The 27,326-nt window shown below is 33.8% G+C and overlaps 1 protein-coding gene across 2 annotated transcripts in view; it reads left to right on the plus strand.

The window, feature by feature from the left end:
- Positions 1–27,326, plus strand: part of LOC116424161 (discoidin domain-containing receptor 2) — a 233,103-nt gene that overhangs the window by 157,106 nt on the left and 48,671 nt on the right. For both annotated transcript variants that reach the window (XM_031970186.2, XM_031970187.2), the window contains exons 3-4: positions 21,070–21,172; positions 25,704–25,935. In XM_031970186.2, coding sequence (XP_031826046.1) covers positions 21,070–21,172; positions 25,704–25,935 — 335 coding nt within the window. The remainder of the gene's footprint in view (positions 1–21,069; positions 21,173–25,703; positions 25,936–27,326) is intronic.

The following is a 27,326-nucleotide window of genomic DNA, read 5'->3' on the forward strand; positions in this document are numbered from 1 at the left end:
ACTAGAATAATTTAGCACTCCGAAGTACTCCAAGTAAAAGAACAATTCGCGATTCAGTAGCAGAATAATCGATTCTTCGCCGAAGAACAAAGTTGAAATGCTTTGAACAAAAAATAAGGTTCTCAGAACTTTAAACAATGTCAACATTCTTTCATTAGCAAAATATTCGTACTGTACGAATTTTCTAAAACTAAAATTGACTGTAAACAATTTTTTAGTTATTAAAATATACTTTAAGAAGTATATACATATAAGTAACTATTATCGCAATTAAAAAAGTTGTTTATAGACAATTTTAAATACAACAAAAATTTGAGGATGAACAAGAATTGTACCGGAATTCTTTAAAATATAAATCCATTTTTTTCTGAATTCAAGGTATATGAAAATAACAATACTTCCTCGTATAGCAAAGTATGAGAAGTAAAAATTCTAGTAAAAGTGAAAGTAATGAAAAATATTGAATTCAATAATAATTTAAAACAATATCGTCTGTAAATATTAAACGCAAATTAATATTAAATATAATATTGTATTCAAATTAATGCACTGACTCATGTCCTTCCTAATTCTCCATTATTCTTTTCAGTGCTACTTACTCGGATCATTTAAAAGAACTGAAACTAATGCACGAATTGGTTAAAGGTAGCTAAACATTCAGCAATTTCAAGCACATTACCATCCGCGCAATGAAGTTTCTCATACGGGATTGTCCATCGGCTTTCACAGAAAGTTCAACGAATTTACGTCAGCAGCTCCCGAATTATTCGGCCATGGGTACGCTCGCTGGAAGACCAGATGCAACGACGCAACTGAAATCTAGAGAATTTTACTTTAGATTGTCCGCTGGACAATTCTGCCATGGCCGAGGGTTTAGCGAATCAGGCATCCGAGAATTCGTGAAAATAAAAGAACGGTCAAGTGCGGTTCAGAGGATCGTTCCTACGCCATTGGCTACGACCCCCTGGGTCATCCCTGCAGTCCCGTTCGAGTTCCGTTCGCAGGATTATAGCCGGGACACCTGACGGCACTCCCATCGCCTCAAAAGGGCGGAAACCGATATAAGCAAACGGAATAAAAAGCTGGAATGAAAGGTGGAAAAGTGAAACACGAATCGAAAATTTACCATGAAATGCTGGGAAACGGCAGTGCAATGGGAGTACAGACCCAGCTGTAAGTTATGAGCAGTGGCAGTATATAGTAAAATTATTATGTATAGACTATGGGATACAGTGAAAAACAAATACAATAAGCATGTACAATTAAAATAATTACAATATAATTGTTAAGCACTGTAAAATGAACGCTTTCAGCTTTTTAATAATTAAGCTGATTCATAAAATATAACTGCAGCGATTAAAAGGAATTCGAAATTATTAATAAAATTTAATCTGATTTAGATGTATATTATGTAAAAATGATTGATTATATAAATAAGTGATTAACAATAGGAAGAAGTTATGTCTGTTTAAATGAGTGGTTTTTAATCTGTTTGGTAGACTAACGATTATACTTCTTTTTATAATGTTCTATCATTGTAAGCATATTTATTTTTTAATAAATTATAAACATTAAATTGTGTTTTGTGAGCATTTACTATTTTCTCATTTCATGCAAAAGATTCCAAAATCTCATTCATCGCCAAAACTGCCCATCGTAAGGAAGTATAATCATTTAGAAGTTTTCAACCTACACTTTTTAATATATTTTCATAGATTAATATTCTAACAACACACCTAAGCTCAGTACAATTTTTGAGAACAACACAGTATTATGTCAATGTACTAAAACAATATTAATACATATCCAACATCAGTATCACATTGCAAACTTTTTCGTAAATTTATATTTTCATGAACAATTTTAGAATACCGACTTAAAAAAAATTTAGTTCATCTATAAAGCGTTTACTATCTCGTCCTTAATTTCTCTTAATTTTTACGTATTTTTAAGTATTATAATTTTGTATGCTTCAAAATAAATCATTATTAAATTATCAAACATATATACGACAAAACAATAATATATATAAATATATAAACGTATAATACATCAGCAGTAAAAAAATAAAATAAGTTTGTTTCAGACGCTTCTACTCGTTTTACGAGCTTAGAATGTCAAGAGAAGCAAATAGCATATGGATATCAAGAGGTATCATATGTAGAATATTTTGGGCTGAAAGAGAGACAACCGTTCTCATTTTAAAGGAGAAGACGTAAATGGAAGCTAGGAGGCAAAAACGAGAACGTTGTTGTTTCACACGTCCATCGGCCGTCCGTGCCTGAGAAACGGACAAAGCCGATTGCTCGAGAGTGGCGCGGGTGACAGGAAAGTTTTCAATCCGGATTTTCATTCATTAGTAACGCTTACTAAAGTGAACTGGACAACACGCCGTCTACGTCGTCGTGGTATCTATTGAGCGGCCGTTCTTGCACTGTTTTCTTTAAGAACTGCTTCATCCGTTCAAGATTAATCGAGTATACGTAAACCATTCTTAAAAAAGTTGTCTGTTCATTAGGTTCGTTAAATTATGCGCTACATTGAACAGCTGTGGCTTCTAGACTTATCGCTATTATTATATGATTATTACGTTTATAAATGTTCTATCAGTTGAACTATTTATTGGCATTAACATTTTAATAAGCACAATATGCATATGTAGAATTAATTGAATTGAAACAATTGCATTGTACTCCTTTTGTAATCACCATTGAGCTGTGAGTTTAATACATGTATAGTATGGTCAAATACAAAAGGTATCCTGATATTGAAGAAAAAAAAACACAATAAATTGTTTTCATTTTTATTCAACAGGTGCCAATATATTTTTCATTGTCTAGGCTTATTTTCTAAAAATATTACTTATGATAGTTATTGATAAAAAAAATCGTTGTAGACTTTTTATTATTTTTGTTCATTTTTAATTTTCAAGTAAGAATAACTATTAATTTTAGAGAAAAACTACCAGACAAATAATGAGCTCCGTTACACATTAAAATAGAAGTTTCTTTTGTAGCCAGTAACAAATTCAAATTTTTGAACCTGTAGTTTTTAAAAAATGATTCACGTAGTGAATCAGTTGTATACGACGAAATATTAATACCGAGTGCGGATTAATTCAAGGTACCGCTAGAAAGGAGGAAAATCTACGGAAAAATATACGTAAACGAAAAATGTAGACTAAAACTCTATTGTACGCGGTTTTGTTTCAAAAGAAATCGAGCTTGAATTATTCGTCACGGCTGCGTGCACTTAAATGCAGTCGCTTGGCCGTCTGACTATTACTTACCGTTTCTACTGTAATAAACAAGTCGTGTACACACAGTACTCCCTGTTACTGTCTTTTATTTATGAATTCATATTTTTGTATTTCAGAAATTATGATGGAAAATAAGTTGTACTACACCATTCTCAATGCCCAGAAACATTAAGAAACAAGTAGTAGAAACTAACAGTGGTCAGACATCGAAGCTAATTCTAACTGAAATTAAAGTGCACATTCATGTTGACATAAATTCATAAATTAAATTTCTTTGGAAACAAAATGCAACTTGGAAAATATTTCTTTCACATTTTATTTGTTTGTGAACCTCTTTTTTCAACTACAACATTCACTTTGCTTCAATGCAGAATCTATTGAATAGTTTAAATACAATAATACTAAAATTACATTTACAAAGATTTAATCAAGAACTTGATTAATATTTCCAATTACATTAGAACATTTATATATTTATAGTTAAATAAATGCAAAAGCAAACCGTTTGAAACAAATCATCAAACAGAGTGTATCTAAAAATAGAAATACGTATCCACCATAATTAACGTGATGCGTTATACAAAATATAATATAAAAATATGATTACATTAATGACCATTATTTTACCCACGTTGCTATTGTCATAGACTTTAACCATCGAGCTGTAGTTCGCAAGCACACCGCCCATCCGTCGCAGTTTTCCCCGCGGAGTAATAGCGCGCTCTGAAATTTCGCTGATAAAGGAAAAGCATTGAATATTTATAGAAGCGAATTGAACGCGGAATGCAGAACTAGGCGATATTTACCGAACGATAATATTGACACAAATAATGTCGAATCGGAAAACAGTAACGACATCAAGCATTACCAGACACGGTTTGCTCCGGCACCGGAGCGTTCATCAGAAATGTTTAAAGGAAGTTCCCCGGGACGGACACGAATTCCCCATTTTTCTGAATCCCTCTGCTCCTGGCGTTTCGTATATTGTACATACTGTATGTACACGGCCGTATATATGAAAACTTTTAATGGCGTTCTGCGGGCCAAGTGTTTCGTCAACATGCGCAACGAGAAACGGGCGTCGCGCCGATGGAAAAAGACTTTAACGAGGTGCACGGAGGAGGCCCACCGGAAATATTAGAGAAGTTTTAAGAAAATGTAGCCTTAAGCGCGCGCGCGAGCACGGCGTCGACCGATGCGCGGGAATAGTCGCCTCGATAAACTTCTTTTACAGCGGCGTGGGGCGCGGGGGCGATGGAAGAGCAGCGGCCGGGATTCGGCTGGTGAAATCGCATTGGATCGTCGGTGGAACAGAATGAAAGCATTCGTCGAATGCAATCTTCTTGGAGAACTTGTCGAGAACGGGACGGGATTGTGATTTTAAACATCGTGTCGCAAAAACTCGTTCCCAAACGTCGCCTCTTTAAATTTGAATGGCCGGGTAATTTCTGGCAAGATGGTCTCGTCACTTGTCACTTTAATAGGATATTCAACGTGTTTTTATGGGATTTCACGGAGCGATGCAATGCTCGTTAAGGCGGTGACTGCTGAACTAACACCCATGAAAATTTCATATAATCGGAATAATTTGTTTAATGAAACGAGTAAAGAGGTCCTTTTAAAAAATTTGCACGCTCGCTGATAAGCAAATTCATTCACTCGATGTATCACGTAATTCTTAAATCTGGACGAAGAATTGAATCTGTTGTATATGATTCGCATGGAAATTGACATGGTAATTGATCATCGTAAAGTGTGCCTTAATCGTCGTCATTACCTTGGTTTATGGGTTATTTCTGTGAGTGGGTGCTAGGTTGACAAGATAATTTCTCATTATTGAATTTATAGTGATTTAAAGGTTTATATTACTCAGTGATAGTAATAATTATCACGACAATTCATATTAATTATTTTAATATTTTATATACGAGTTACTTTATGAACTACAATCACAAATTAATGTAAACAGAGTCTCGACATTTTAATAGTTATACTTCTAATGCTTTGCTAAAAATTCAATAGTCATCCCAAATTCTATTTTCTACCATTTATAGATTCCCAAATTATTAGATGGTTCTACCATTAAATACCAACTACGCGTAGTCGAACACTGCACAAATAGTACGCCGCTCATTTTCTTCGGGACATCTCGAATCAGATCCCCGAACACTTTCCCTAATTCAGTTTGCGAGGGTAGCAGGAATGCCACGTGCCTCGCTGCTACGTCTGCCGGTGGCATCGCTTAGTAACAGTCCCAGGCGCCATTGTCGAGATAGAGGAATCCCAGTGCGAGGTTCGCGGTGTACGAGACGTTTCGTGGATTCATTGCGATGCATTCCACGTCGAACTATTCGTCTTGGCTTGGCGGCGCGCAATTTGCCGGAGCCGAGGATACGACAGCCGGAAATCCGGACGTCTCGGTCACATCTGGATCCAAGCGTCGCCGGTCTCGCATGTGTGCACGCGGCTTTATGGCCGCACGTAAAGGGCCCGCTACAATGCACGTACGATTCGATATTTTCAAAATATCCGATTAGATCTGGATTAGGTTGTCCCGAAAGTTTCTTCGTTTTATTCGTACAGAATGCATACTCTGTATTTATGTTATATGTGAATGGCTCAGTGGTCGAACTACTGGATAGTTCTAAATTCTCGGGAGAGGGGGAGTCGTTCGTGAAATATTCTTGAATTAATCAAATAGTAATATGAGATTTATTTAATAATAGTTTAGTTATGAACGTCCCAATCAATTCAAGCTCTTTTTAGGTTCAGATTTGCCCATTTCATTCGTACAAACATTCAAATACATTCATCTCATCCACACACTTTCTAGAATATTGCATCGGTTTTATAAATGTCATAGATTACATACTTCAGCTAGGTCTGAACTCTAGAATTATTATTTTTTTTAAATATTGATCTTATATAAGGTATCATTTGTTTCTTGAACCTTCGAAACGTCTTACTTACGATACACATGCCCATTTATTCATCACTCATGCACACCGAAAATCTACACAATATTATAATCAATAATAATTAATATTATTAATAATATTGTTATACAATTACATCAGTTAAGTATTCTACATTTAGATCTGCATAAAAAATACAGAAACAGTTCTACCTTCTATTTAACAGTTCTATCTTCATTCTATTCTTGATACAAAGGAACTTAGATTCATTATGGCTGTCCAGAAAGTATTTCGTGTCTTTATATTAAAAGTGGAACTTTAATAAATCACCAGTTTAAAATTTTTCAACACGTATTCAACCGAAAATTCGTCATTTAGGTCTTAGCAATAAATAAAATAATCCTCGCTTCATTAAATCCAAATGAATTAAAATAAAATTCGTAGTAAACAAAGATACTTTATGGAGATAGTATGTGAAATATGCGTAATCACTTAAACCTACATTATTTTTCCATAAAACGCAGATGGATTCTATTGAATCAATTAGCAGTCAATCCTCTTGAAATAAATAAAATTCTATTTAAATCAATTTAAATTAAATACTCACCTAAAAATTGAAACAGAACCCCCTCAAACTCAATTTACTTTTATTTTATTGATTTAATTAAATTATTACACCAAATTCTATTTATTTCATTAATAAATTCCTTCCTCAGTCGTTTCCAAAAATAATGTCAAAAACTATCTAGCTTTCACCAATGTCGATGCATCAAAAACCTACCGAATATGTATTACTCAACACTGACACCTTCCCCTCTTACACGACGGGTTAAACACTTTCTGGGTGCAGGAACCAACGACCAACTGAAATTTTTCGTGCGACCGTCCCGCGCGAACTTCTAAATCACACGGAATGGGTAACCAGACGATATGTTTTTCGCGGCAAACCGCGTCGCCTGATCGTTAGCCGGCGTTTGAAGCCGCGATGAATTACTTTTTACCTCTCGCCCACCGGGATCAAAGGGATCGACGCGTATCAACTTTCCCCGGACTCTTTTTCAAGTTTTTACATTTTCTGAATGATTCGCGGCACCACTTTGATAGAGCGGTTCCTTTGCCGCCCGTAGGCTCTGAATAATTGCGGCGGGAAAGGAACTTTGTTTGCGTACTCCGCGTCGAATTTTCTTGGTGCCTGACGCCGCGCGCGACTTTTAGACTGATTCGGAAAAGCGAGTCGAATAGTCGGAAGCCGTTTGAAGATCCCCGGGAATCGTTTAAATGGTCTTGTACTTCGTCGCGAGATTATTTGATAAATTGCAACGATGTCATGCACCGTCATTTACGTAAAAGGAATCATTATTTGTATGCAGAGAAAGATAGCGACTAAATAGTTTTAATCAGATTAAAATCGGTTAAGGCGGCGCAATTGTTTGAAAATGTTTAACCTTTAAGCATGGAAACTTGAAAATTACCGATTAGTGTTAAATATTCGTGTTTGTAGCAACTAATAAAAGATTTACTGTATTTATTTGTTTTTACATATTAAATATTTGTGTATAGCAATCGTATCAACTATATAACGGAAACACTGGTTTCAAAATTCATGATTGTTTATATAGAGGTCTCTTAGACCGCACGTCCATAGAAAAAGGTTAAGAATCTAATTTTTTTCTTACATATTTTCATGAAATAATGTTTTAAAAATATAATGCAGCAAGTGTAATGTAACAATTAGAAGAATCGAGGAAATCATAACATTCTGTAAAAGAGGATCCAGGCAATTTGCTGCTTTATCAGAAACGTGTTTTTCTACAAATTATTTTTCTTTTTGTACATGAAAATTCAGGATAGATATCTCTGTTAACACAACGTTTTTCTAATTTGAGTTTCGATTTTCTAGTTATAAATCTTAATTGTTTAATTTTTGATTTATTAAATATATCTCTTCAACTTCCTGAAATTTTACTAACTAATTTACGTTAACAAAATTGGTAAAAATACTTTATGACATATGGCAATTCTGGGTATAACTCCTATAAATTTTTTCCATATAAGTTCCGACGGAAGGATGTATGTTAGTGAGCTTTTGGCGAGAACGTAAGAACGCTATAATCCTAAAGAGAGTAAATCATTCGAAGGTGCTTAACGCTGTCCTCATTTTGGCCAAGCTTAACCGTGGGACAAGAGAAATTGCACTTCGAGAATGGCCACCGGTGCAGCAAACGCATCACATTCAACGGACAACGAAAATCATTTCCGTTTGAGAATTTCGAAGCAAACTTAGCGATAACCAAACTGCGGATTGAATACATTTACAGGAAATTTGAAAGTTCAAAGTTGCACAGAATTTACCCAATATATAAAAATGTATAAAACATTCAGACTGTAATACTGTTTATAATGGTTGGTAGGACAAACTGTTTCCTATCACAATTTTATTATTTTTAATTATATTGTTAAAAGAATTAATTTGTATAAGTAGACTTTTATATAAATACATTGTATAACAAATTAATATATCAAGCAGGAAGCGATATAATTTTATTTCTATTTATCTACATCTCCTGGGAACATTTTTGTTACCTTATTCTTGTACCTAAACATTTTTTTTTTACTTTTATAACAACAATTATAGCGTTGTGATCTGCAAAATGTTTCATCGCATTTCCTAAAGAAATCTGGAGATATTTCAATGTACTTAAGTTTTCTCAAGTTATGTATAGTTAATCATCAAAGCTGATATGCTCCAGCTATACTTCAAACATTTGTCATAAAATGACCAATTTCTTGTTTTCTTCAAAATAAGAAGCTAAATTCAACGTTCTTTTATCCAATAAGTATTATATCGAAATTATAGTTAAGCAAATAAGAATATGAAACTACAGTGAACCAGCTCATCACATTACATTTCGTACAATATGCTCATTATAAATGCATGATTATCTACAATCTTCTATTCTATGCAAATAGTTAAACTGGTTTTATGAAAACACACAAGGTACAGGAATTTTTTCGAGACAAAGTCTTTCATAGAATATTCTTGCATGACTGGATATTATTACCCAACATTGAGTATATTAAACTATAATGAAAACTTTTTTTAATTGAATTTCTAATTAACCCATTTGCATTATTAGCGTATGTATGCACACAATTTTCCTGGCCATTATCACCCGAAACGCGCATATGCATTATAAGTAATAATCACATTCACATTATGAATAATAGTGATGATACTAAAATTTGGTGATATAGGTATATTTTTCATTTTATCGTACGATGCAAATAGGTTAAAATTATAATTATTCCACTGAAATGGCAGAGAAACAATACTACATAAAATGGATGTGAAAACAAACACTTAAAAAAGTATAGCTACAATACACATTAAACATATGAAGAAAAAAGTCCTCAGAACTCCTTGTAACACAGAATATAGTATACATTTTTACTACAGTGTTAAAAACTAAATATTCATTTGTTATTGTTTAACTTCACTGATTATGAAACTTCAAAATACCAACTCAATCTTATTTCATACTTACTGATGTGTAAGTGTCCAATGACTTACAGCTGCACATGTAAATGCTACATAACAGTATTTTACAAAAATATTTCATAATAATAATTCGTAATATAATACAACAGCACATATTACAATATATTTTAATATTTTAATACCATCGGTGTATTTGTCGAATTGCTAATTAACTCTCTAACTCGAATATATTAAATCTAAAGCATAAATAATTAAATCGCAGAATACTACTGATTTACCTAATACTTCGAAATTAATTCCATATATACCAATTATCCCCATCAAATCTCACGCTCCCATTCGCAAATCAAACATTGCAACCAATAAGAACCTTCCTATCTCTGATAATCAGGAATCGAAAGAGCAACGCGTTGTGCGAGTTCCTCATTCAGAAACGAACATCCAACGAGTACCTTGTTCCTCGGTTCCCCAGGGGGTCTCTCCAGCTCCCGTTCCACGCACAATAGATAATTCGAACGAATTACATCGCAGGAATAATGCACCGTGAATTAGCGAAGAATCGCAGCCGGGCGGCCGCCGCGTTTCCGCTGGCTCGCAACCAGAGAAAGGCACTTTGAGAGCGCGCTCTAATTCAGTACGGAAAATAAATTGTTGGAAGGTGCTCACCCGTGTCCTCTCTTTCAAGAAGCACGATCCCGCGTGTGTGAGTCGGAGAAAGAGGACTTAATAGGAAAAAGCGAGAGGAAAAATGCTCGGCTGCATGAGGAAGGAAACGGTTGCACGAACGCTGGAGAGAGAGGGGATGATTCGCCAGGCAGAGGTGGAAGAGAGATGAGACGGAAAAAAGGTGGTCCCTTTTGCGCAATTTGCCGAAACGTAGGAGCAAATTTTCCTGGTGTACAAAAGCGCTCGACATTTTAAAGCACGGGGGCCGCGAGCTTTCGCGATTGTCGCGTGCCCGCACCATCCAACCATTTCTCTTCTTTCAGCCCCCTCCCTTCGCGCTGTTCCCTCCTACTCTTTCCCGCCCCTCGATTCGCTCGCTCACATTTGAGCGGTTTTGTGTGTGCACCGTGAAACCTCGTACACGAGAATCGACACCGGCGAAACACGAACGAGTACGTCAGGAACGAAGCCGAGTCCCCCGGGGCTCGCGTTATTTTATGTCGCTCGAGCGCCACCGACCCCCACCCTTTGGACCCGCTCAGCCTGTTTTCCGTTTCCATCACCTGGCAGACATCGAACAAAACACGAAGACAGAAGCAACGGCCAGAGGGTGAAAAGGAGCGACAGAGTGGCGTTCTATGAATACGTTTGGAAGTTCAAACGCCTATGTGATTTGCATGTGTCGCCGCGGAGAGGCGACCTGCCGGGCGGCACGCGCACGCCCCTTCCGCCGGCACACCACTGTCAACGAGCAACCTGTTCTCGTTGAACGTAACTATTCAGACGAGTGGGTGCGTATGTTCTTTCCGGTGGTCTTTGTTCTTTAACCTGTTAACTGTGGAATTTCATTTCAAAAATCTCTGATAACGCTCGCTATGGAATTAAATAATGAAGTGTATACTCGTAAGTTAAATGTATCTATAATGTATTCTAACGGAAAACTAAAGCGAAACGAAAAAGCATTGCACGTTTATTTGAAAAATGAATAATTGATCGTTGAAAGAATTAGTATCATTTTGATTTTAAGATCACGCGTATATGTACTCGTCGAACGTTGTTAACTGGTTAACCATTTGAGTCTCACTGGTCCTTGCAAATACCTGGTCCAATGGTGTGTTAAAGAGAAATATCCCAGCCAAGTGCAAATTTTTCAATAACGCTCCGGTGTAAGGCTGTATGCCGCACAGTGACAGAACCCAAAAATCCGACTATTGAGATAAAGGAAATTGAAGTTTACCAAGTTGATACTAAGTAGTCTCTACTATATAACATTATTTTTGTTTAAAACACTAGTGAAGAGTAACCACTGTTTAGCACGCTCAGAGATTTCCCTACAGACATTCCGGGTTCCCACGTATTTATATTTTTATATTATATCCATTGTTAAATATATTTATACAGATTTAACAATGGGAAATACTCTTCAAGTCTGTAGATTCGATTTCACGTAATTTTGCGCAAATAAATTCCGGTTCTCCATTTATATAACATTGAAATCGAAAAGCAAAATTAATAATAGTCTACAAAACGAAGAACCTTTAGTGCCAATCCCTATCCCTATAATGTAAAGTAAACATAACCACCATGTGCTTAGCTCTATATCTTACAACTTTTGTTTGACGCAGTTTTCTTCTGCCACATATACTTCTTAAGTTATTGAATTTTGTCCAGAAAACGAGCGTTTGGCTGCACCGTCTCCTATCCGCACCATTAATGATTATACAACATTGTATAATTCAAATTAGTTATTAGCCTTATTAATCTTACCATCCCGTGCATCTTCGAGTTAATGTAATCGCGCTTCTTTCATTTCAGCTCAGAAATCGAATTATACTTTTCTATTTTTGCATAAACAAATTATAAATAGCGCGATCGTTCCATTTTGCTACTTATAAGCAGGTATTAACGAAAATAAAAAAAAAAATACTTAGAAGGAAAACGAATAAATATACTTAATTTGATTGTACGAACCGATAGGCTGGCACTTTTAGGCAATGGACAGAGGAGTGTGATCGCGCTGCTTGGCACCCAAACGGTTAACCTCCGCGATATCGGTGCACGGTGCGGCCAAACACCAGTTTTCTGGAAAAAACTCAATAACCTAAAATATGAGTGATACAAAAACATGCTTCAGACAAAAGTTGTAAGCTGTGGAGCTAAACATGTGGTGGTTATATTGTTTTTACATTATTGGTATATCATGAAGTTTTTTAAATGACAATGGATATTTTGCATTTCAATTCCAATGTTATACAAATAGAGAAACGGAGTTTATTTGCACAAGGTTATATGAAATCAGATTTACATGCTTCAGAGAACATTTTCCACTGTTAAAAATCTGTATTAACATGAACATATGAATTAACAATGAATACAAAGTAAAAATATAAATATGTGGTAAATCCGAAATGTCTGTAGAGCAATCGTTGAGTGTGCTAAACAGTGGTTATTATTCAGTAATTTTTGGAATAAAAATCATTTTGTATAGCAAGGACTGCTTATAAACGGATTGGTAACCTTTAATTTTCTTTAACTGAATAGTGGAATTTTTGGGTTTTGTCGACTGAGGACCGCTGTGCAGCGATCCCAGCGACCGTACAGACGAGCTAGGTCCGTGCAGACGCATAATCACACTTTGCTAACACAAACATTTTGAACTTTTGTTTTGTTATTTTACTGACAAAGAGTGATATGTTAGCTTATCAATTAAACAATACAAAAATTGTAGAAAAAATTAATTGTCATTAGCACAGACGTGGTACGGCGAGAGTTAAGGCCCGATACACGCTATTGATCTGCTGTTGATCTGCTAAAAATTCATTCCATATCCATTGCTACCGATGAATAAAGATAGAGCGAAATCGAACCGATGCCGGAACAAGATTCATGGCGTGAACACATGCATTATAAACAACTGAAAAATATTTGAACGAATCGAAGACGAACTGAGAGCGGATCAAGATCTGAAGGATAATGTGTATCGAGAATGGTGGTCTAGTTCAGTGGTTTCCAAATTTTACGTTATTACACTCCCCTTTAAAAAGAGTCAGATCTTGGTGTCTGGCCCACTTTATTTCATAAAATGATACACACACAGTTTTAAATGATAAAAAATAGATTAATACAAAAAATGCAAAAAACTTGAATTACATTTCTATTAAACCTTGCACGCCTCCGTTTGCATTAGTCCGCGCTTTCAGTTTGGGAGTCATTGGTCTAGTTACTAGCGGTAGTTTGATATTCTTTGAGAAATTAATTAGACAGCGGATTTTTAAGGGCATTCAAAACTTCTCGAAACAATTTAACACTATTTCTACCGAAGATGTCAAAGAAGGCCATTTGAAAATTTAACTTAAAATTATTTTTTCGGGTTAATTATTTTTCCTGAATTGAATTTTGGACATTTCCTACAGTTAATTTTATAATCTTTATTGGAAAAGTCGAAAAGGTGTATAACGCGACTGACTTTTTGCGCTTAGAAAAGACTTTAATAGAGTTTTATTAAAATATTTATAGAACCTTCAATGCAAGGCTTAATTTGATAATTTGATCACCATGTCACTCGAATTTTGATGAAAAATGTTTGTATAGTTTACAATTTCGTTGAATTTATGAGATACAAGAAAGTTAAGAGGACCTCCACTATGAAACATCTTGACTTTTCAGTTGTGTTGTAAACAAAATTGTATTGATCTGTAGTTTAATGAGTACCGATATCACGTTCTACGTGATTCTTTTTTACTTTTAATAAATCGTGGAAATGGAATTTTCCGTGATCCATATAAAAATAACTTTGAGATTGAATAATATCGATTAGGATTATAACTTAAAGAAACAATTATTAAATCTCTGTTTAATATGCATCCAGCGTAAAGTCTACTAAATATTATATTTTAAATAATGTCTCTCGCAGATGATTAAGGCCTGAAGTTAAAAGTAAATTACACGAAATTTCTAAAAAGAAATAAGTACTAACAGAAAGAATAAGAAGAAGGTAAGATTTCACGAGATTTCATTATTCTATGGAATGTAAATTTATTATATTATAATTGCAAAGACAACGTACATGTATTACTTTGCCAAGGATTGTTCTTGACTAATTGTTACAAAATTAAATAAATGTAGATGTCTCACACAGACGACGATTAAATTCCAAGCCAAGTGGTTAATTGGATTCTGGTGCGCAAAGTGTTAACACATTCTCTGTAGTTTAATCCCTTATGTCCTGAGGATACTTTATATTATCGCCAACATTAAAATACTGTTATAGCTCGAATATGCTCAATTTCTTATAAATTTATATAGTTACTGAAATATGTTAAATTTATGCTAAATTTAATAATTTCATTTCATTTAAATATGGCAACATTTACTCCCCAATAATTTCCTTCAAAAACGTATATTTTTACTTTCTAAACATTTATGAAATGTTGAAAAACTTGAATCAATTCTAAAATGTAAACTCTTATTTGTTCCAATCTTAATATTTATAACAATAATGAAAGAAACCTGGTAACTCAAAAAACAAATCAGTATAGACTAGAAAAATACTTTATTAGTCAGACCCAAATATATACTATTATAATTACACTGAATAGACAAAACAAATGTTTTGCGAAACAAGGCTTCATTAATTAGCTGTAAATACGTGCACTGCTACTAGTACTGTCATTATTATTTGTCGTACCTTGAACCTCAAAGGATACATCTTTCAGTGTCTGGAAGTTTACTTAAACAAATTGTTGAAGAACTGTTTCAGAAAGGACGCGAAACGAATGCAATTGTGAGACAGGATTTCTCTCTTTGTGAGAATAACATCTGCGGCAGCGAGTGTACATACAAGATTATGAAGCAGGGTTTCACATCTGTTGCGAACCGACTCGACATTTGCAATCCGCGCACCGCGGGGTACACGTCGCCCATAGGTGCTTTAAATCGCCGAGCACCGTGAAAGAAGTGCACAGATTATGAAGGATGCTTCTGACATCAGTACTTAGATTCAACGTGCACACCTGCGCGGCGAACGATAGGACTGGGACGCATGAATGCCATTGAAAGCCTCGGTCTGAATATTTCATTGAAAACTCTTGCGTCTTCCGCCGAGCGAAGCGTATTTTCTTTGAGTTAAGAGAGACTTGTTTGTCGGTTCATGCAAGCATATCCGTCGGACATTTAAAAAGCAAAAGAGACACACTTTCAACGTAAATTGCATCCGGATTCCTACGGTTCTTCCTTTTTTTGTCAATATTTTCGTCCGCAAAGTACACACTTTTATTTTGGCAAATTACTGCCGGTATGTTTCTGGAACGTTTTCATTGACTACATAAATTAAGCAATTGAAACGGATATTTCTTCCTCCTCTATGAATATTTTTGTAATAAAGTGATTCCGGAACGTTTCCAGTTTTCCTCATAAATCTCTTGACGTACTGTTAGTAAACGTAAAATATGAATTTATGCTAAACAAATTCCATTTTTTACTTAGTAATTTCAGCGGGAAGAATAAAATATTATAACGTTGAAATTAATAACGTTCGCTCATTTCAATTTCACAGCATTTATTATCGTTATAAATGCGTAAAATCCTTCTGTATAATCTTTGCGATGATTAATTAAAATAGTTTGATTCGTGGGATATTGAAAGCATTACAGACAGAAATAGTGAATAATTGTAACTATTTTTTACAAATTTTCTCATTCGTATTAACTATGTAAAATTTTATACATCACTAACAGATATTATATAATTTTTATATTTAAACATATTCGAAATATTTTTAAATGTATCGTTTAGACTGTTATCATTATGCGTAGCAATCTATCATTCAATCTTAAAATTCTGTTTAATTAGTTTCCTTAAATTTACACCTAATATTGATTCATTAATTTTGTACAAATTATCACTTTGAAGTCGTTTCAAGTATTCATTATACTGTTAAATAATCATTATTATATTCTAATTTCTCTAAACGAATTTTTAAAACTATTAAAAAGAGTATAATTGAATTATCCATATAAATTCCGTTTGCAATAGATACAATTGCACTAAAATAAACGATTCCTTGGTGAAAAGTCGATAGTGCATTTAGTGTCCCTTAAACGCGGGTAAAGTACTGTTCAGAGAGTCGTTATAAAGAGCTTGATAGAGATTTCTCATGAACGTCTTCGTAACAACCTCCGAATGGCATTTGGAATTGTGGTTCCTGTCGAAGGAATCCCAAACGAGGCAACTCGACAGGACGACGAGCGTAATGTTTATTACCGGGATTCTTTAGTTTATTTCCGCGAAAAGGAAGACCGTTGGCTCGATTTAACCTGCTACGACGGCTTACTCAAAAGGATTTTCCTAAGAGGGCTGATGAAAGGGAAAAGAGGGGAGCGATTTAATCGACCGGAAGCGAGCCCGCGATCGTATGGCTGCTGAAGCCAATAAGAACGCGCGCGAGACTGATCGATTCTGCTTGGTTTCGACAAAATTACTGCTGACGAGTAAACAACGATGAAATACAGTAAATCGATCAGTGTTTTCTTTATACAATTTTTTTATACGTAAACATAAAATGGAATAAAATATTCTGAATAGAAATAAATATACTGGAAGTAAATATTTGGTCATCCCATAAATAATACGGTTTTTATATTTCTTTTATTTTTTTAAATAAACATGAACGAAACTGTTTTTAAACTAAAACATATTCTCTTTCATTATCTATAAATTGTCTATCTGCACATTGTAATTAATTTTAAAAGAGTTTTATTTATCTTTATTTTTAAAAATAAAGGGAATATAAAAAATTGCATTGTTTATGGGATAATCCAGTATTTTTAACGATCGTGATATCTATGAGTATTGTTCTGCGCCACGTGATTATTAAAATATTATTATCAGTCTTTTACAAGAAAATGCCTTCGATAGAGATACCAAACTGGATATTTCTTCGAAGTTTACTTTTTTTAGAAATTTTATAAGCAATATCATCCAGGCTGTGGAAATCGATTTAATCAACTGTTTAAATCAATTTCAAGTGAAATTCATCGATCAGAAACTTTAAATTTCAAATGGAACACGATAAGCCCCATAAAGCTTGTAACACGGCGATAAATACGTCCATCATCCCACGGCAAAAGGTTTCAAGCTTAATCCGTAGCCGATTGAAAATGCGTCTTCCGTAAGAAGCAACCGGACCGTCGATCATCCTCGTCTCGATAATGTAAATTTATTCGCACCGATTAATCCTGTGTGGCGGGGTCTAGACGAACAACCATCTTCGTTCTTAGTTAAGCTACGCGGATTTTTATAGTTCGGCGAAAACTTTAATGGAAAGATTACAATTGAATCGCGGTGAATGCTAAGCAAACTGAAACGCGAATGGGCCAGTTGATAGAGTAGATGTGATGATAGAATTATAGCAGTTGGAAGTAAATCGAAGCAGTTTTTTTAGCATTATCACTGATAGCAGTTCGCAGTTTTATGAACACTCGTCAACATACTGGCGTTTGTCTTTGTTATAGTTAACTCTTCGTATTTTACACTGAAATTCTTGATGACTCGACGTCTTGTAAGTAATTAGACGTACAGTGACCAATGTGTACATGTTAGTATGTGTTAAATTGTATTTATATTATTTATATATTATAAATAATATAATGAGTAAAACGGTATTTCCACATCCCACAACAGCACTATCACTTATAAATAACTGACATAATAACAAACCTGATGAAATTAATGTTTCATCTGGTAGAGTTTACTATATTTTTTATGTAGAGAATATTTTATTCAGATAATAATACTGTTATACGCATTGTTATACATATTAATTTTGATGTTTTAAAAAAATCGGGAATTCTTAAAATACGAAATTGTAATATTATTCTAGTGCTAATTAACATTTTGGCAGCTACATTTTACATATTTTTCCAACTTTTGAATTTATTTGAAAAATTTTAAATATATGTTTTAACGAAAGATTGAATATATACACTGCAAATAGCTTTTTATATTTGAGATTGTGAATAATTTTACACAAAAAGTTGTTTTATTAATACCATTCTTTATTAAACTTCAACATATAACTCACTTTTAATTTATTTATTAGTATAAAAATAAACTTCAAACTATAACGTACTTTTACCTTATTTTTTAACAGAATACATCAAGTCAGGTTGCCGAAAGTCAGAGAGAAATTTATATACTATTACAAATTCTATTTGAGTTCCAACTAAATGAAAAGTTCATCGAAATGGAAAAAAAATTCCTGTTATACTAAAATTTTAGAAATCATACACGTGTGCGTAAAATCCGAAAAATATTTCTTACAGAGTACATTCAGTTATTGATTTGCAACAGTTCTCTATATTCGAGAATATTAATAATCACAAGGTTTTATTGGTTTTCATTTCGAAGCAAATATTTTGCACTGGAATATACATCATAATATGTCCATAGTACTGAACGAAATATTTCAATAATTGTAATGATACATAAAATAGTACCAAAGAAATGTATACTAATTGAAGAAGAAAAATTAATGACTATCAACAGTTATAAATAAGGGGCACACTTCGCAAAATTTCAAGATCATTATTGTTTTTCAAATAAAATCCACAATTTTAAAATCGTATTACACGTAATTTTAATAGAAATTCAACGAATGTACTCAATTGTGTATCTTTAACGAAATCGTACACATAATAACTCATATATAAGAAACAGTAGTTACTTTTACATTGTTGTATCACTCGAAATGTTATTCACATCACTAGAGTGCAGACTGTAATACATTTCTGGAAAATTTGAGAGTATAAAATTCCACACAAGGCACACGATACCATAAAATATATAAAATATTCAAAGTATAATGCTTTTTGTAGTATTTATTAATAAAAACCTTTTCTTACCGTAATTCTACTTTCCCAATTACGTTCGTAAAAGCTCGAAACTACATATAGATCCGCAGTCTACGTGTCACGAATGGCTGCAGAAGTATTTAAGGTCGTCAAGATAAATGGCAAACTCCCTATATTCCAGTTCTACTAAATAACCCACTCCGCGCTTCCAATAGATCAAGCAACGTCAGAAAGAGTACCCACGTCACCGCAAAAAAAATCTTCATCAGAAAAAAGATCACTGAAGCGTCCTCTATAACGTCGAACGTTTCACGAGGCATCGATAATACGAAGTGACTGCCTTCGATTCGGGAGTAACAAAAACACTCCATATCGAGCTCCTTTAATTCCAGTTCCATTTCGGATATCGACACTCCGATAATATTAATATTCATCTCGGTATATTATTATTACAAACGAACGTGTAGCCCGATACCGAAGTACTCCAAGGTTTTCCGCATCGAGGGCGACCGGTTCCGATCGTTGAATTTCATTACGCGGAATAGCTTCGGCCGAGGAACGATCACGGGCGAGATTAAAGTGGCAGCTTTTAATTCGTTGCCTTATTAGCCCCTCGTGTTCGCAGTTTCGCGCGCGGGGTCGCTTTCACGCCGCCATTGTGCACGAGAGAACGCTAAACGAAACCGTGGAACGCTATTGTTTATTGGACCGAGCACGTCACGAACAGCCCCGACACTTGACGACGCGCATTCAACGGGCCTTTCATGAGAACTTTGACGAAACACGTGCTGTTAAATTTTTAGCTGCATTAAACATTTTCAAGCGAATAAATTTTCATAAAGGCGAGACCCGTTTATACATTCGCCGAGGGTAATGTCATTCGCGTTTTACGATAAATTGCTTTTAGACTTGGAGCTTTGAAAATGAAAATTGGTCTCATATTCGTTCTTTGTGTTATGATTTTTGTTACGCTGCCAATAGAATTTAAATATTGGTGATATTTATTGGAGTCTTCTATTTACTGCGGTATACAGAATTAGATTTTAGGGTGTTCTGTTTTTATTTGGAATTTGTTAAAATGAACATTTTCCAGAAGTTCGTCCTTTGGCTTATGTCTTATATCGTATTTATAACAAGTTTTAAATATTCATAATCTTTATTGGAATATTTTCCTGGTTGCAATATGCAAATTGGGAAAACTTAAAAATGCATAAACATAGAACGTTTATTTGTAACCAAGTATCCCTTTGTTTCGTCTTATTTTGTCATCTAAAGCTATCAGTTAAGTCTTCTCCCACCTGTTGCGAACGCACTGTGCATATACAAAGAACGTATTCTTTTACCTTAATAGATTATTAATTCTAACAGCAGTCCCGCTTAAAATAATACAGACACAGATGGTACATATAATTGTAATTCAATCTAAATCAATTACATTTGAACCCTCAACAAACACCTCTCCAAACAAAATCAATTTTGGAAAAATTTTTCTTAAACCAAGTAATTTTCGTTAAATAATTGTAAAAGCAAATGTTACGTAGAACTTCATTGACTGCAAAGTAAAAGAAAGCTTTCAAGAATTCGTCAAAAAATCTCACGGTAATAAATTTTATATGCCCTAGTACGTAGTATATGTACCGTGCTCGCATGCTAATTATTGCAGAAATTCTCGTAACACTTTTGCAAGGCATTATGAATATTCAACACTGTTCTACCTCCATTTAACCGCGACTCATTGAGCATTCGTCGCCGATTCGCCGGTTCGTTCATTGTCCCCGTCGATTTCCCGGCGAACAGGACAAGCTAAATCGGCAACTTTCGCCAAATAGAGTAATTGTGAGCGTATCTGTGTGCATAATAAAGTTAAATGGCATGTTTCAGAATCGTGCAACCAATCCTTGGGGATGGAGTCCGGTGACATACCGGATTCAGCCATTACGGCGTCCTCATCATATGTGACGAACGTCGGTCCACGGAATGGCCGGTGAGTACATTACTTTTACGACATTCACGTTTCTCTCCGCCGCGTTAGACGGCATTACGGCCGCCTTTTCAATGCGCCGCGGAAAGGACAGATCAAACCGGTCTGCGACAGACACGCTTTCCGCATTAACGTCTGCCTCGGACACCGCTCGATTTTCTACCCTTCCTCCTTTCACTTCTATTTTGCATTAACTCTCCGCCGTGCTTAATTCCCGAGTATGCTTAGAAAAATGGCTCAAATAAACGATTTGGAAAATCTGAACGTGTCTTGCTACATGTAGGTCATATAAAGTAACGTTTTTTTTAATTCTCGTTATTGTTTGTATGGTGGAATTCTAATTATTCGATGTTTTTGGAATCGAGACGATACTAAATAATCAAATGTTCCGAATAACTGAACTTTGATGATAATGTGAAAAACGAAGATGATTTGAAAAATTATTGTAGATAATGTAATAATGTAATTTATTAACGAGAGTATAATATATTAATGTAACATATAAGAAAATGCTATAAATACACATGACAATAGAACACGAGGAAATTTGACTTCTACATGACTATTTTTAAGCAGTGCTCGTATGTCAACATTTTTTTAGCTTTTGTTGGAAAGTTCATTCTGAAGGATATGAAAAATATACACAGAAATACATCTTTGTTTGTGTGGATTGTAATACGCGGTAATTGACGTGAAATGATAAAAGCAAATGAATCGATTAATGAAACATTCCGAATAATTGAAAATTCACCGTATACACATTAATTAGAAATTGACATTGACATTAATATAAGTAGAAAAATTGTTAAAACTTACTTTTATAATTTATATTGTTACACACTGCTAGATTAAAAAGATTCATGTAATTATCAAGATCATAATGACACTATTTATTCTGTATCTACTCCGTAGTTTAGTCCGTAACAACTATTAGTTTCTCAAGATTGACAGTCACATCACACCCGAAACAGTACTTAATAGATGAATATGCAACATACTAAAATGTATTATACCCTATGTTATTGTCATATTTTTAATTCTGCCCAACATCAAGTCTAATGAAAGATCAGAAGATAATTCTGAATTTATTTTAAATTAGAAAAAAATATAGGGAACAGTATATAATTTTTAAACTTTTGATACAAATGAAAAATATTTGAAGTTAATAAATACAGCAACAACTACTGGGCTGCTTTTTTTATTTTAATTGTCTGTAAAAGAGCTAAATGCTGTTTCTAGCTATATTCAGTAGTAATAGATTAGCCATAGCCAGACGTCATGGATATCTCGGAAATTCGGACCGTTCAAGCGTACTACTGATACGTCAAGAGATCGTCACATACTTCACAATGGCACATCGAAGAAATAATCCGTCCTCGTATTTAATAGAATCTACTAATACTAAAAACTGTTTATCACAAAAAAATGCATTGAACCATATTTACAACTGACATTTAAAAAAAACCATTACTCAATTAACACAAAAATACTACATAGAAGGGCATGTGGCATTTATGAAGCGTAGAAACGAATTCAATATTCTTTTCAACCGAATCTATAAAGCTATTTATAGTTGATTAAATAAGATGACATCGAATTAATTACTACATTTAGTACGATATCTTACAGGAAAAAATTTGTTTCAGAATAAAACCTACGTCTTCTTGAATACTAAGAAAGTAAAGGATTAATTATTTATTCAATTAGTGGACAAAATTTTACTTACACAGTTCATATACATGGAAAAATGAAATAATATAAACAATTTATATATTATATATAATAACAACTATTATAAACTGAATAGTTACTCATATTAACAGAAAAGTAATTTAGTTATTAATTAGTTCGGGGCCTACCTCTTCAGTACTCGGGTTTTACGTATCAAATGATTCACGATTCAAACAAAATCACCTGTCAACCTCAATGAAAAGAGAGAAGCATTGTATAGGGCTGGCCTATACTGGGGACCAGGTGTTCTGTACAGAGAACTAAGAATCGTTCAGCCTGGAGGGCAACCAAGACCTCAGGGACTTGGAAGCTTAGCACTGATGGGATTCTGGGGTCAGGGTTTCATCAGAACAAAGCTTGCAGTACGCTAGCCAATGAAACAAGTAGAATATTGGCAGTATCAAACTGATGTAAACCCTAGAATGTCTCTTGAGCCTAAGAGCTCTGGCAGCCAAGGGTAGTGAGGATTCCTAGGTCATGGTGTTCTCTGGTATATACCAAAAATGTATATTAAGCGACCGTTAACAATAGCATCGTAATTGATATTGTGCAAAAATCCAACAAAACATAAATGTTTGTCCGAAAAAGTGAATCGCAAATATAAAACTTGAGTATACTTTTCGTTGAAAAGTTTTATTTATTTTTATTTTTATTTTTATTTCGTTAAAATAAATTAATAGTACCTTTAATTTATTTTAATTAGTTTTCACTGTTATACCCTAACTATAGTTGCATCTATTTCTTTTATCTATTTACGACTTATCTGTTAAGTGTGACCTCAATTACGCATAAAACCTTAAAACCCATTAGCTTAAAAGATTATATAAATGATCATTAAACAACATTTTAAGTATTCTTATGTAATCTTCAAAAGTTCTTGATGCATTGATTTCATTGGTGAACCTTGCGAGAAATATCCTCAAGATATTTAACTTTTGATATCGAATTTCAATTCCTCAGAAAATAAAATTCAATATTGCCAGAATTAACAAGTTTACTAATTTAGTTATAACAAGATTATAACGTAACTAATTATTCCATTCTATAAATCAATATAATTTTAGCGACTTAAATTCATCACTTTGATTTCTCTCTCTCCCCCCTCTCTCTCTCTCTCTCTCTCTCTCTCTCTCTCTCTCTCTCTCTTTTTACTCTGATATTTACCGCACCGCGTTATCCATTCCGACTGAAATATAATACCAATTAATTATGTCTGTCCGATTCGAGTGAAAAATTACCGATGGTCATTGTAACGGTGGATATGGTGAAATGAACCGTGAATTGAACGCGTACAATTTTGACGTCCCTATATTTTCAGTATGATTATTACTGTGCAATTTCAGTCTTTCCTCCATCCTGCATGCATTTCCAATGGAAATGAAAATTAATTTTGCATCCTCTTTTCAGAGTATCATTGTCGGTGAAATTTTAATTCTTAATATCAATTAAACGAATCCACGATACCTTAACATATAGATAAACACTGTGTGAATTATATAAATTTTCTCTAGACTATATTATTCTGTATACATTTCGATTATTTTATAAATCCATAAATATATTTTAATTTTCGAATGTTATTTACTGACGCAGTGTGCATGCACATTTCATTGGATTTATTAATAATCTATATTTTCAATCAGTAATCAATGGTTATCCCATCATGATTCTTCCATTAACTGGAACAATTTTCCAAAATGGATAACAATGATCTATATTTTGAAATATCTCACATACCGTTAATGAAATTACCTGAATATTTCTCTAAAAGCTTATTTATTATAGTTTAACTTTCTAATTTTCAAAAAATGCTAACTTGTTTTGCTATTTGCAAATTCATTATTATGAATTATCTTGTCTTGATATTCGAAAATGTTTTATTGTAAAATTACTAATTTCCCAAGCTATTCCTAAATGATACGCAGAAAATGATAAAGTACTAAGACGGTTAACATGTTCGCTACCACTACGTACTTCGGAAACAATCTTCACAGTTACAATAACCCATTAAATCCAACAAACCCACTAATTAATATACTACAAAAATATAACGTAATCATAATAAATACGCTGGTTCACAAAAGTATTTAAAATCGATATATTTGTAATAAAAATGGACATTTCAGGCGTGTGTTATTCGATTGTAATGAAATCTGTAGACATCATTTTCACATACATCACAAGCATTATACACACGGAAAGTTTAGAACATCTCCTACACGGTGAGTACATTTCCATTATAAATATATCGATTTTAACATTAGATTTACGGAACACGTCAATTTAACGCATATTGAATTTTATAAACGTTATTTAGAAAATATTTATATAGAATTTGATTGGTGCAATTGGATGAATATGTGTCTTTAATTGTCTATTCTTAACATTAAAACTACCAGACGGGCTAAAATGACTCATTTCTGATTTCTTCTTTTCGTAACTATTAAAAACATAACAGATGTTTCTCTGAGAAATTACTCAAGAAATTCATTTAACAATATACAAACTTTATTATAAATCAATTAAAGTCTCAACAGATGCACTATTGGATTTCCTATAGCGGAATTTCAAGAACTCAATGTAACTTCTCGGTACTTTTACTGTTAAACCTCTAACCTCCAAGATGTAAATCAATCAAGATCAATTTCCTACAAACAATAAAAAAAACTGCACAATAAGTGTCCCTAAACCTAGTGTTAAATGCTTCTGTAGACCAGTGTAAGTGGCGTTGGTAGCAAACGCGTTAACGCCAGTTAAGATTCTCCAGAAACCTTAACAATAAGAAATTCTGCGATATAAACAGGCTCCGGAAGGAGACAGCCGGCGGTGCCTGGTGCCCGAAGAATCAAATAGAACGAGGAATCCGTGAGTGGCTTCAAGTGGATCTTCCTGGACCTCACGTGATCACTGGTGTACAGAGTCAGGGTCGTTACGATCACGGCCGTGGCCAGGAATACGTCGAAGAGTATACCCTGGAGTATCGACGTCCCGGGTTCACCGAGTGGCGGCGATATAAGCGCTGGGATAACAAGGAGGTACGTGCCGGCGTCTGTTGACAGTAGAGAAGAAGTGAGTCAAGTCGGACGATACTGAATAACGTGACCACAATCAAGCGTCCCCTTTATTTTCCTTTCGCGGATTAGCCAACGGTTTATCCACGATGCAGGCGCGACGCGGGAATTCACTAGGTTAAAAAGATTTCTATGAAACTTCGTACATAAACAAGAAATTTTGTCTACAAAGCGCGTTGAACTCGTGCGACGGAAGTTAGCAAAGTATTTGTGTTAAATTGTCGTATTCAGTTTTCTAGTATTTGTTTGTTTATACAGGGTGTTCACGCTATTACTAGCCAGCGTTTTTCTTGTAAATAGTGAATATTAGAAAAAAATGAAAGAGGAAAAAGTGGTACTGTTTTTTATACGCAACAAAATGGGGTATGTAGTCTTTTTGTGTTTATATTATTTTGTTAGATATGAAAGTGACCTTTATTTTTTTAAATGGAATGCTGTATATTTTTTTTTATATCACATAAAAGCGTATGTCTAGACAAATTTGTTCGTATACCGCACAGTGACCTTCAAGGTCATGCAATGTCAGAAATAGAAGAAACATTTTGAATTTTTCATACATACCCCGTTGTGTTGCGTATAAAAAACAGTATTACTTTTTCCTCTTTCATTTTTTTCTAATATTTACTATTTACAAGAAAAACGTTAAATACGATTGATTTGATAAACTGGAATTGAGTGACTATACAAAAGTGAATAGTATTATTTGTTATGTATTTATTTCAAAATATTAAAAGTGCTTGGAAACGTGTTTTGAGTAAAATAGAAAATTTTAAAGAAATATAGAAGTAGGTGTCATAAAATGTTATTGAATGATTTTCTTGGTAATGTATTTAATGAAGATACTCTCTGTCGAAAATACTACGATTAGTATTAGTTTTAAAATATTAGTTTCAAATAAAAATATATACGTTAAAAAATGATTTGTATTTCTTTTTTATGAAGAATCATGGATTAATCTGACTTTAAATGCACTAGTAAATCGAGAGTAAAAATGAGTCCTGTACATTTATCTTCCTTGAGTTAATGAAAAAGTAATTTCATTTTTACAGATACATATATTGATTTTATCCACTCAATTTCATAAGATACCTATGTTACATTTTACAAATCGGTTTCATAATGACTACGGTACATAAAAAAAGAAGCTAATAATTTTCTGTTAAACAATAATATAAAAAAAGTTATTAAACTACACTTCGAAAGTAAATTACAAAGAAATATAATAGTATATTACAGTAAGAAAAATGAATTAAATAGCTATGAATTGTTCATTCTCAAGATACTATTAAATAACCTCCAGTAGATAAAATATTAATTTCCTATATTTATAAAAAAAAATACAAATACCATACAAA

The sequence above is a fragment of the Nomia melanderi genome, chromosome 7 (assembly GCF_051020985.1).
Source record: "Nomia melanderi isolate GNS246 chromosome 7, iyNomMela1, whole genome shotgun sequence".
NCBI classification, from domain to species: Eukaryota; Metazoa; Arthropoda; class Insecta; order Hymenoptera; family Halictidae; genus Nomia; species Nomia melanderi.